Source organism: Onychostruthus taczanowskii, unplaced genomic scaffold, assembly GCF_017590055.1.
Source record: "Onychostruthus taczanowskii isolate IOZ18803 unplaced genomic scaffold, ASM1759005v1 scaffold53, whole genome shotgun sequence".
Lineage (NCBI taxonomy): Eukaryota > Metazoa > Chordata > Aves > Passeriformes > Passeridae > Onychostruthus > Onychostruthus taczanowskii.
Genome location: NW_024502902.1, coordinates 481531 through 494409, shown reverse-complemented (window position 1 = coordinate 494409; position 12879 = coordinate 481531). Strand labels below are relative to the sequence as shown.

The following is a 12879-nucleotide window of genomic DNA, read 5'->3' as shown; positions in this document are numbered from 1 at the left end:
ATTTGTCCTCACTTTATTCTGGAGGGACTGTGCTGAGAAAGGAAAAGGGAGTCCCCATCTGCCTGGTGTCCTCAGTCTCCCTGCCTGTACCTCCAGCACAAGTCCAAACTGATCGCAAGCACCAGTCATTCCTTTGTGTTGAGGGTGAGCACTCTGACATGGGCTTGACATAAGCAATTAATTTCACAAAGACAGCTGATCAGCTGTCAAAGGACAATTCTCTGTCACTTTTGACTTGGGTCTCAAAGTGACACAGGACCTGAGAGATGACATGATCCCATCTTCTGCTGACAGCTGTTCTCTTAAGTGATGCCAGACTGAAGTAGGGGGCTGAACTGGTCTGACCCCCCAACTTTAACAGAGCCTGAATATAGCCAAAGGGCTCGGCATCAGACTAGAAGGATCCTTGGGAGGAGAGCTAGTGGCTGAGCATGATCAATGGATCTACCTCGAAGGCTGAGTGCGTGATTGACTTGTCAATTAATCACTTTGTTTTACTTTTCCCCCTTTTTTCTTCCTCGCTCAGGGAGTGTAAGAGCCGAAGATGAGGCCCAGGGTGGAGTGCTACTCTCCAAGGTTTTGGCTGGTGCTGGCAGTCCTCGCAACAACAGGGAGCGGGGCCCATGCCCAGAAAAGCCACCCGAGCATTGGCATTGCGGTCATCCTGGTGGGGACCTCGGACGAAGTGGCCATCAAAGATGCCCACGAGAAAGATGACTTCCACCACCTCTCAGTGGTGCCTCGGGTGGAGCTGGTGGCCATGAACGAGACAGATCCCAAGAGCATCATCACCCGCATCTGTGACCTCATGTCTGACCGGAAGATCCAAGGGGTGGTATTCGCTGATGACACAGACCAGGAAGCCATTGCCCAGATCCTGGACTTCATCTCTGCCCAGACCCTCACTCCCATCCTGGGCATCCATGGAGGCTCCTCTATGATCATGGCAGATAAGGTAAATTTAAATGAGCTTCCTTCTGTTGCAGACCTGTGGATCCAAACTTAAAACAAAGAGAGGTATCTTATTCTGTGATCCTCAGGTGGTGTCTCATGGGGCCAAAGGCTTGGGGGATTAGGCAGCTTCAGATTCAAAGACAGATTAAACGAGCTAACTGTGTGTAGCACTACTGAGAAGAGCCTATTAATCATGTGGAATTATCTGCAACAGAGAAAAACTGAGGAGGGAAAGAAGCAGGTAGAAGAGACCCACAAAAGAATCAGCCCTTTTCTTCTTCTTTAAGAAGGGTAAAGAGCCCCTGCCAATTGTAATTTTTTAAAGGTTTTATTTTTGCTTGTGTTTTACTTTAGAAGAGCCAGGGATCATAGCCTGGGTTTTTTCCTGCATGTAGCTGGAGGACATTGTGGTATTTTCAGGGATGCTTAATACAGCTCTTACATCTTAATTGGAATATAATTGAATCTTTAATAAAGCTATCCTCTCTAAAAAGTGTTCATTAGCTCCTGAAGTTAAATAGGTGTTAGCTGAAGTGACTAACCAGTCTGAACCAGTCCAGCTAAATCTTTCTTTTTTCTACTGCACTACTTTATTCCTTCGTGTCACAGACATTTCATTGTTTTCCCAGGCCCTAGCCAGTCTTTAAAGAATTACAACACAAACAAGCCATCCTGCTACTGCTTTTGAACAGGGCAAGATGCAGAGAGGGAGTAGCATCTTTGGCCAGCTGATAACTCTCGGTGAAGCCTCCATGGGGTGCAGGCGGACCTGATACAAGTCTTCCACCTTTCACAAACAGGACACACAGCAATTCACACCTGAATGTGCATTTGGCCAGGTAGTGTGGCTAACAGTGGCCTTGGGGCTACTGCTGGCCAGTGGGAACATGTGAGAGAAGCTGGCTGTCCCTTTTCCTGCAGGCTTGAAGCCAGACAGTCAAGGCCAAGGCTTTTATTGAGAAGACCCTCTTGACCATTCTTTGTGCATCCCAAAGAAGTAAACAGGGACACAAGCTGACAGTCTTTTTCTTTTACAGACGGCTCTCAAGTGTGTCTGAGACATTTAACTAAGCAGAATCAGGCCTAATTGAATGAAGGGTGAGAACTGACCTGGCCACTATGGCAGCTTCTCCTCAGAAAGAGAGATCTAGTGAGATGAGAAATCCAGGCACATTCTCTTTTATTTACCTTGCAAGTAAATAATGCAGTGCAGGCTTTTGAAGGTGCTAACAAATTATTTTCTCACTTTTTGACCAACCATTCAGTTGCCAAATAACACACGGTTAGTATGCAGTGTTATTTTCTCCTATTGCCCTTTAAACTGACATAGTCACTGAATTATCACGGGCCTTTTTTCTCTCACTCCTTGAATAGTTGCACGTGTGCTGAAGTCCCACTGCCCCATTCTACCCACAGTGAAGCTTTTCAGCTTTGGAGGCCAGGCAGGCAGCAATGCTGCATCTTGATGCTCTCCTGCCTGCAGTGTTGCATGGTTATCTATGTCTGTGCAAAGGAGGGTTGGAAGCAGTGCTCAAGTGCTGCATTTCACACTTGGGGTGACATCTTACATCTTTGAACAAGTGTAAGATTTACTGACAGAAGACCTCCTAAGCACTGGGAAAAGTCCTTGTGACTTTGAACATGGCAGGCCAAATTCTGATTTCAGATTCCCACAGTGCAAATCCAGCATGGCCCTGCTGCCTGTGGCAGGATTAGATCAGATTTACGCCGCAGCAATTCAAAGAGAAATTTGGCCTGTTGAACTTTGAAAAGATTTTTCTTTCTACCTGTCCCTAGTCTCTCCTTGGGAAGGCAGCATCTCCTGCCACTGCCCTGTGTACCCCACTGGCTCGCTTCTAAAGAGTGTTCTGGCAGGCAGGCAGCCCACAGGGAGCTCAAAGGTGGAAGCCTTATGAATGGAAACTTCTATTTTACCAATCTTTTTCTTTTTCTTTTTTTTTTTTTTGGTAGTTTTGCAGACAGGAGGTTTGCAGGTTATGTACAAAGATCTGAAGTTTTAAGAAAGGGCAAGGTTTCTTTGAAAAATAATTTGAAAAGGCTGACCTTTACAACTTCTGATCCACAGGTGTGTAATCTTTAATGGATAATATTTATTTGATGAATTAAATTAAAATATGGTAGAGTGTAAATACACTGAAATTCTACTAAAAATACTGAAGTCAACCTGGTAAGTCCTTCAGCAATTTATTTTCCATTGAGGGCCTTGACAGAGGCTTTGCTTTTAATGACTCTTAGTCATATTCTTTGCAGATGAGTTGTGTGGCTGAGGTTTGATCCTGCAAGCATGGAATGCTACTTTCAGCATCCCCTCAACGCCCACAGCAGTCAGCTGTGATTGAACTTGCTCAGCATTTCACAGGTTCAGATCTGCACTTACAGCTTTGTTAAGCTCCCCGTGTGTTTGTGATCAGTAGTGCCAATGCAAACCTAAGGAATGCTAGAAACCATGAATGTCTTGGTGTGACAGATAAGCCCCTCTTCACTGGAGTTTAATGCAAAAAAAACCTCCCCAGTCAAACCACCTTTCCTGGAGCAGCATGCGCAATTCTGTTTCACCTTCAGTGAGGGTTTAGTAAGTGTTCTGTTAGGAAATGTGGGTCATGTGTAAAAAGGGCTTTGTAATGTACCATGCAGCTGGTAAATTGAGGCACAAAAGGGCAGGCAAAAAGAAAAAAAAATTAGGGTTTCAAGCCTGAATTTTCTTTTGTCTTGTATATAAAGACAGAAATATTGTATAATGTGCCCTATAAGCTGGCTTTATCTCAGTTAATATTCATCTAGAAGTTTGCTACCCACCAGCTGGAGATCTAGGCATAGATCTCTGAGGACAATTCACCCCACCCAATTCAGGGTGCAGTGAAATCCTCATGGGATAGTCCTGTGTCTCCCCACTGGTTACTGAAGAAGGCTGTACCTCAACGTGTTCATGATGTCTCCAGTTAAATGCCATGAACCCTGCCCTAGGTGTGACATAGCAGGTGGAGGTATGTCGATAAAAGTGTAACATCATTTTTTCCTGATTTTTTCAAACTCACATTCTTTGATATTGTATTTTATTAGATTTTGTAAATAATGTTTATATAGTTTATTTTCCCTGTATTTTGCCTTTTTCCTCTGAAAAATAAGTATACGGGAATTTACATGTTTTTGCTGCTTTCACTCCTTGTGGCTCTAATTCCACCTGCGTGCCTGTTACAGAGTGTTACATTTAATTTCTGACTAATCTGGCGTAAGAAGAATGTGCCCAGATGATCTGTGTGCACACTGCGGTCTGGGTTTAGTTCCAGGAAAACGGTGGAGCAGAGACACACAGTGTGCCTCCCTCGAGCTCTGGAGAGGCCGCTTTGCCGAGTGAGAGTTCTGTCACAGCCAGTTCAGTCCCTAGAGCTGGGTGAGCCTGCCAGCAGTGACTCCAAACAGAGTGAAGTGCAGCAGTCCTTTTGTTGGGGCTGGGTGGCCTGGCAGTGATGGCTAAGGGGGTCCCACAGACCCCACATTAGTTCCTCTCCGAGGAGCAAGGCTGTAGCTCTGGAACAGGGTAGAAGAGTGCTCACACTGCTCCAGCTCTGTAAGAAAGCACCTTATTTTAATAGTGCTGGCTCCTTGAAAAGGACTAGGGCAATAGCACCATCTCACCAGGACCTGTGATTAGAAAGGCAATAGCACTGATCACTGGTGATCTGTGTATAAGCCAAAATAGATGAGATGGAGAGGAGAGAAATGTGCACCACCTGCAGAATTAGGTTTCTGTGGCCCAGAAACTTTGCTCTTGGAAGCTTGCTGGTCCCTTCAGTTTGCCTGATGTTGCTGCAATGACCTGCCTTTGAACAGCTTTGTGTTTCCTGATTTAAAGCATTAGTTTATATTGTCTAGAGGACTGCAATGCACATCTGACCAGAGAGCATATCTGCTGGCCTTCCAGCATTGTAAATAATTTATGGTTTCTCCCCACTTGTTTTGAAAGCAGAAATTAAATTGTATGAGGATGCCCTGTGTTAGGAGACTATTGGTGAAAGTAAATCTTCAAGAATGCAAACCAAACTTCAATTCAGATAACCACACAAACCACTATCTTGGGCTGAAGACCTGAAACTGTAAATCTGAACTAAATTTTTCTTCGTTTTCATTTCCATATTACCTAAAATCAGTTCTGCCCAGAGCTAGGAGGTAAAGGAGCAATCACAAAAAAACCAAAAAAACCCAAAAAAACCAAAAAACAAAACAAAAAAAAAAAAACCAAAAAAAGGAAAAACATTTATGAATGTACATTTATAGGTATCTCAAGGGAAGAGTAAATTGTTATTTTGATTTACAAAACTATGACCACACCATTTCCCTGACTGGTCCATTTTGTAATGATAGACTATTTATTTGTTTTAAAAGAATGGAAAAAGGCAACTTGGTGATAATGAATGCAGAAAAGCTAAGAACAGAAAATTATTTGGGTTCTCTTACAGCACAGCTGATGGCCATCATTTTTGCTGCAACTGTTCCTCATTACTTCTCAACATTCACGTTATTTTGCCAGAGCTTCTTGTCCTGTGCAGCTTTATAGTAACACAGTGGTGCACAGACAGAAGAGGAAAAAAGTCTTGGAGGAAGAAGATGGTTATGTTTTCCCAGGTGAAAATCAGTCTCCTCTGTCTCTGCATCCCTTGCTGTTCTCTCCAGGGTTTGCCCACACAGGGATACACGCAGTATGCATCAGCATGCTGATGGAAATAAAACGGTGGGAAAGAGTGATCTATTACTCAGCTGTGCCAGTAACACAATTGGTAGAAAAGCTGCATAAAACGAACCTGAAATTTAAAATCTGTTCTAGGCCAGATTCTCCTTCCTTTTTTTCACACAGTGTGGAGCTGGCTTTTCTCTCACTCCCTCCACTAGCCCGTTCTTTTTTCTGATTATACCAAAGCCGCAATGTTTTCTCTGCCTTTGTGTCCCCACTTCATAAATCCCTGTCCCCTTTATTTTGGTTTTTGGTAAAATTTCCAAGACGCGTTGTCTCTCTCCTTCAGTGCCAAAGGTTGCTGTGATCACTCTGTGTTTGGGCCATGCTGCTGCAGCTGTCATTTCTTTGGTATTTTGGTGGAAAGGAAGTCCAAAGTTGGACAGTGGGAGTAAAGCACCAGGGAAGGAGGGCAGCTGTTGGCCAGAGTGCAGCAAAGTGATGCTGCAGGTACAGGGAAGCCAAAACTAGTTGGATAAGCTGGGCACCTAGATACACACTGAAACCAGGACAAAGTCAAAGACACTGGGACAGTGCTGCTAAAAGCAGAACATCTGTAATTAAAAGGAAAGCACTTTCACTCTCAGGTTTTCAAAGGTTAAGTAATAGGGATGCAGAGGGAATGAAAACCTCATTTTTTGGGTGTAAATCTGTTTCATTTCCATTAGGGATGACATCTGAAGTTTTTCAAGCCCTTGTGTGAAGGAAATTCAGTAAAAAAAAATTAAAAAAAAGAGTTAAGTTTCCCTTTGAATGGATTATATGAATTCAAGTAAAATAAATTCCAAACAAAATGCTGCTTAGAAGGGGGGGGGCGGGGGAGAAGGCACATTTTGATCTGCAGACATTGAAAGATTTCTATCCCTTTTTCCTGCAAAACAAATTTATATGCAGTTCATGTAATTTCACAAAGTGTTTTTCATTTCTCTGAAACTGCATTTGATGATAGTAATAGTTTAAATGTTTCTTAAACTTATCTAGTGATTAGCAAAGATGAGTTTGATTTTAAAAAATAAAAAAGAAATCAGCAGTTTCTCTCCAAGCTCTTAATAATTTTATTAAGGACATGATTAATACACTTATTTTGCTTTTAGTACTCTGTTGTTTCCTTTTGCTGCCAAAATAAAGCTCTCTGTAGCTCACAAATAACAAACAAAATATAATGTGTTCTCAAATTACAAGTCTGCTGCAAAGGTTGGGGAAGAAGAATAAAAGGTAAGTCACAGAGACATAGACAATAAAAGCCAGTATTGTATGCCAGTGTTGTTTTTCCCTTGTATACACATGTAATAAAAAGCCAGGTGGGTCTGTAATTTATGTTTACATCTGTGTCTAATCAACCCGTACAAAATAACATTTTCTTTTATTCATATAAAGAAAGGGAATATGGGCAGCATATTTGTGAAAGTTTAACACCTGAGGATTTCCCTAGAACTATTTTTATTACTTTACAGATAAATTACAGCACTTAAAACCCCTCAGATATTATGAAACCTGGAAATGAACTTTTGAGAGGTCTAACCCCTCCCCAGTGCCATTAAGTCCTTGAATGTGAACTCTTATTTTCTAAGGAAGAGCTCAAGTACTCTCATTAGTATTATTCCAATGAAAATATGACTTTTCAAAGAAATGTATAATTTCTTTTATTAATTATCCTATTAAAATAGTGTGCTTTTTGTGTGGTTTGGTTTTTTTTGTTTTTTTTTTTTTTGGGGGGGGTTCAGTTGGTTTGGTTTTTTTTTAAATTTTTAAGGCTTTCCTCAAGTTCATCCCCAATTTTCTTGGGAGGAACTTAATTTCAAGGCCTCCACTTTTTTTCTGGGGCATTGTTTTCAGGAGTCACAGGAAAAAAAATGTGGAGTTGATTTCTTTCTTTTTGGTTTATTACTTAAAAGCAACAAGAAATCCTCTTTATGAAACAAAGAAAACAATTCTTACGGCAGTGTAACTTTCCGTAAAATATCCCTATTGCTTTTTCCCTCCTGGTAATTGATACTGGATGCACTTCATGTTTGCCCTGAGCCTTGGACACCTGGTGCTTGACGGTGTTACCTGAGTTTGGGTGTCAGAGAACCGGGAAGGAGGAAGCCTGGTGCCCTGGTGAGGCTCACGCCCTGCCGAGGTGCCCTGGGATGCTTCTGGGCAGGGGCAGTGCCGAGCGACAGGATGGGCACACAGAGGTGTGGCTGCTTTCCTTTAGCAGGAGTTCTCTCAGACAACAAATGTCAAGCAAAAGTGAAGTCTGATTCCTTCCCATCAGCCTTCTGCAGCTATTTATAAGCTGTTTTGTTTCGGGTCATAGGATTTTTCCTCCAGGAGTACGGAGTGTTAGTTTTCTTCTGTTGTTGTAGTGATGTTTTCTTTTGAGGGACAGAAGACCTTTCCTTCCTTAGCTCTGCACGCAACTTCTGCAACCCACCTGAGGTAAAGAAAAGGTAAATTAACCTTGTCACTCCTATTGCTTAAATGTGATGTTGCCACTGTCTACCTGGAAATAGAACTGTTGAACTCTCTGTGAGGAAAACATTGATTTCCACCCAGCTTAGACCTGGGCATTGTTGGATTAAGGTTTTTTAACACTAGGTGTTATTATAGTGAGTTGCTTAATGTTATATGGGCTACTTTTAATTTTTGAGGGATTTTTTTTTTTAGGTTTTATTTTTACAAATGAGTTAATATCTTTTTGGTAATTGTTGTGGGAACTTATTTAGGTTAGTAATTTTATTCTTAAGGAGTACTGGGGTAGTATAATTTGTACCTTGATTTTCACACTAATGATAATTAGGTACGTCTCCAAATCTGTAAGCACTTACCTGAAGAAAATCTGGAAGCTTGATGAGCTCTGGCCAGTAGTTATTTATAATCTTTATCACAACCCCTCTCTTCAAAACAAAAAACCCAACAAAAAGGTCTTAAATCAATTTGTGCCATCCCCAGCTGGACAAGGAGATTAGTTTCTTCAATCTGGACAGGCAGTCCTTTATTACAACCCCAAGCAGTAACTTGTCTCACAAAATCTAAATTAATTACACTCAAATTTGTCCCTACCCTAAACTGGCCTCAAAATGAAATTGAAAACACCGAGTGTGAAATTGCCCGATGCTGCTGCTTTAGATCTGCGTGTCATTCCCCAGTAACCGCAGGACAGAGAGAAACAATTCTTTCCAGGGAATCTCTTATTCTCTTTGCCTTTTATTTGCCTCATTAGCCAAGTTTGGAGGGATGGATTATGAAGGAAGCTAAGGGAATTACGTATACAGAGGCTGGAAAAAACAGGGTAAAGAAGAAGACATAATTGTAGTCTGGTAACAGTCTGGAAAGCTGATATATCAAGAAAGAGTTAAACAGCTGTATGTGTGTGCTGTAGATTGGTTGAACAATGAGTCAGGGTGTGATTTATATACTCAATGAATAGAGGTAGACTAAGATTGGAGAAAAAAATGCTTAGTGTAGCTGCCAGAAGCAGACATAGGGATGACAGGATAAAGTTAGGGAACTATATTACATGATGTATTATGATGCATCAAATGATCATATTAATTGATATATATGTGTATCAAGAAAAAGGCTCAGACACTGACTTAGGAAGTACTCCAGACTTCTTACGGAAGAATATGGAAACCATGTTTCTTCAGCTGTTTTCAAATAGGACTGAAATGAGTGCTGGAGAAGATGCTATATAAATGAAGCAGAGGAGAAAAAGGATAAAGAAGATGAAAGACAGATAGGAAAACATCCCCTGAACCTAGCATCATGGGGAAAAAATTAAGGGAAAAAAAAGAGTAAGTTCTGAGAGTAAGAAAAAAAAAAACCTTAAAGGCTCTGTAGAATCAATTTTTCTCTGTGCTTGGCAATAGCTTTTAGCTGTGTATCTGTGAGGTTCCTGATAATAACAATAAATGTAGGTTTCAGAGGAAGGGGGAAGACAGAAATGAAGGATGTGGAGAGTCCAAGGGTGAGTGGGCAAAAAAGTAAAGGAGGCAGGTACATGCAGTGAGATTTGATCTAAAAGGTGCCAACAGAATCCAGCAATTCTAATAGACCCTAGTCCTCACTGCAGCTCTGCTATAAAAACATGACTGTAAGACACTTGCTCAACTGCTGTCTACAGCAATTTGCCCTTTACAAGAAGACCATAACAATGTTTTTGTGAAGTTTGAGCTCTATAAAAGGCAAAGGTGACCTAAGTACTAGGAAACAATTACTGGATTTTTCTAACCAAAGTAAATACAATGCTTGAGATGAAAATCTGGACTCCAGGAGGAGAAGCTTTAACCCCCGTTCGAGATGGTGGCTGAATAGCTGCATCATGCTGGAGAACTCATTTTATACAGAGCTGATAGTACCAATCTCTTGTAAGCTTGGTCAGCATTCCCCATTATAAAATTCTCTTGGGGGTTTCTTGTAGTTTTGCCAGACTATGACTGTTTGAGCAAAGTTTCCTATGCCAGATGTATGCCTCAAGCTGATTGATTTAATTAGATATTTATTTGGAAAATAAAACATCTCTGTCTGAAAATGTGGCACAGGACAATATGTGATTTATCTATATCACAAGTGCTGTCACATTTTCCTCCAAAGTTTCTGCCTGACCACCACATGTTCTCAGGTCTGGAGCAGGGGTGTCTTGCAAGGAAGGACATGTAACCGGAGATGTGCTTTGGCTACCACTGCTTGGCTGCTCCAAGTTTGGCCTTTTTATACGTGTAAGAAACTGCAGATGTGCATGGAGTCTTTTTAGATGTTTTCCACGTCTCTTGCAAAGAACTTGTCCTTGCAAAATGTGCTTCAGAACTGCACCTGGCCCTGGGGGCTGCACAGGCTGTGCTGGAGCTGGAGGTCTCCTGTGGGATCCTGGTGGGATCCAGGAAGCAGGAATGTGGTGTGCAGCAGGGAATCTGGGCAGAAATGTGGGTGGGGTGGGAGCCATGCAGGGTATTCTGAGGAGCCACTACTGAGGGTGAGTAGAGTATGGAAGAGATCCTGATATAAGGAGAATGGGCAGGGGGACTGGATAAAGGTAGGAAGCAGGAGATGGTGGATGGGAAAATGCAGAGAGGGAAAGAGAAACCTGCTCAGGTTATGCTTCCTTGCTGGCTGTGGGAGCAACAGCCAGGGAGCACAGGAACTGCTGAACACATGGGATGAAGAGCGTGAAATGGGAGTGGAAAACCTGTCAGGTGGGAACTGTGTAGTTGAGAAGACAGATCTGGGCCTGGGCCGGGCACAGGACAGTGGGATTGGGCAGCGATGCCTTCCTTGAGTGTGCTGCTTCCTTCCAGCTGGGCAGAAATATTTGCTTCCCATCCTGCCCTGAGCCACAAAGGAAGTCAGAAATGACTCTGCAGGGTGACTGGGACAGTGGCATCAGTGTTCCCTGCTGGGGCAAGGCCAGCGGGTCTTCCAAAGTGTGCCTGGGGCTGGCTCGGCTGTGCACTCCTTCAGCCCTGTTCCAGGGCAGGGGGAAATGGGCAGGGGGAAAAGCTCCTGCAAGGAGGGGGCAAGGCTCTCACAGCCTCCACCAGCTGCCTGGCTTGGGGCCAGCACAGTCACTGTCAGGCCTCTGTGCTGGAGGGGATCAGCTCCATGATGGAGCTGCCAGCTCCTCCATGTGCGAGTCCTGCAGTGCTGTGTCCCTGCTCCCGCCTCGGCTCACTCGCTTTCTGCAGAGGCAGAGCTCTGTCCTTGCCCCCCTGCTCCTGCAGCAGTACTGAGCTGGGCAGTGAGGAGCCAGTGGCCCTGCCACTGGGCTGGGCTGACCACACACCAAGTCAGCAGCCCTGCTGGGTCTCAAATCCTGCTCTGTACCTATCCTCGTTCCTATCTTCTCCCTTCTCCTGCTTCCCTTCCTCTCACCCTCTCCTGTCTGTCACTCTACCCATTTCTTAATTCTTGTTTGCACTGTGCTTTGAAAATGCAGAGTGCTGTATAAATGTAAAGTATTATTATTATTTCTTCTTTTTAATTAGCATCCCTCACTCTCTCTTCTATTGCTATTGTGGCTTCCAGAGAGAATGTGTGGGCTTACATTATTTATAGCTGTGTGAGAGTAATTACAGAAATGATTTAATTACTCAGTTAATACCGTTCTCCACATCACCAGCTTGACAAGCCACTGATCCTCTCACCACAGCCGAACATGCAGACTAGCATCCATGTCGTGGTTGAGTGGGTAAGGGGAGGCAAAGCTTGGGGAATGATTTGTTACAGCCCTGCATGTCGCTGGTCACTCCCCCGGGCTAAGGGATGAGGCTGCTGATCTCTCAGGGGCTTGGCCTGGGGCAGTGTGTGGTGTCACCTCAGCTGGGGCAGAGCTGCCCCCAAGGAAGTGGTGTACAGCGATGGTTCATGGCTCCCAGTGACAGGGGCTACCTCCAACACAAGCCTACTCAAGCTGAAGATTCAATATTTGGTGTGCTGCATTAACCAGCACTTCACATTTATCAAAGGTCAGAGATCTGGCATGGTTTTGTTTTCTTAACTTCTATTTAAGCCTGCCAGATCAGAAGGTAGAGGTCATGCACCCTGTGTGGGGTCAGAGTGTGAGATAAAATCATCATTGCCAGTAATGTTCTTTCTTGCAGGTGGCCATGTGTGGGTCCTGACCCTCTTTAGGTAAATGAACTTTCCCTCTGAAGGGGATGGCCTCTTCTTGCTGAGACTCCTGCCATGGGAAATGAAGTGTTTCCATCGCTTCCAGTTCACAAAGACTTGTGAAGAGCAGAGAATGTCCTGTTTCTGGTGCAGTATGGAAGGAGTTTGAGCAAGGAGAGTACATGCTTTCCTTCAGGGCATGCACCGAGCAGATGGTTACCAATACTTTTTAGTTATCTACCAGAGACTGTTGAAAAAAGCCCCACAAACCACCTTGTGAGCTCAGCAGAAAGGTAATGAAAAAGATTCTTCTCTGACTGCACTGTAGATAAAAAGGAGAGGTCAGTGAATCCTTAACAGAGGAGACAGTTGCTTGGGAAGTGGAGAGAGAGGCTCTTGTTGGATAGTGGGGTATTTTTCAGATAACGGTGTATGGGGAAAGCATCTCTCAGAAGTGCCTGCTTTCCATGTCTCCAAATTGCCTGGCTCCATTTGGGCTCCTTCATGGCCTGGGCTGTGGGCCAGGTTCAGACTGTTCCTCGCCATGGCAGGGCTGGGTGGGCGGCGGGAGGGTTGGGAAC

At 43.5% G+C, this 12879-nt stretch overlaps 1 protein-coding gene across 1 annotated transcript in view; it reads left to right on the top strand.

Moving 5' to 3' along the window:
- Positions 1 to 544: 544 nt before the first annotated feature.
- The window catches only part of GRIN2B (glutamate ionotropic receptor NMDA type subunit 2B), a 167306-nt gene continuing 154971 nt past the window's right edge, over positions 545 to 12879 (top strand). Inside the window, exon 1 of the mRNA XM_041416757.1 lies at positions 545 to 955. Within this exon, the coding sequence (XP_041272691.1) occupies positions 545 to 955 (411 nt within the window). The remainder of the gene's footprint in view (positions 956 to 12879) is intronic.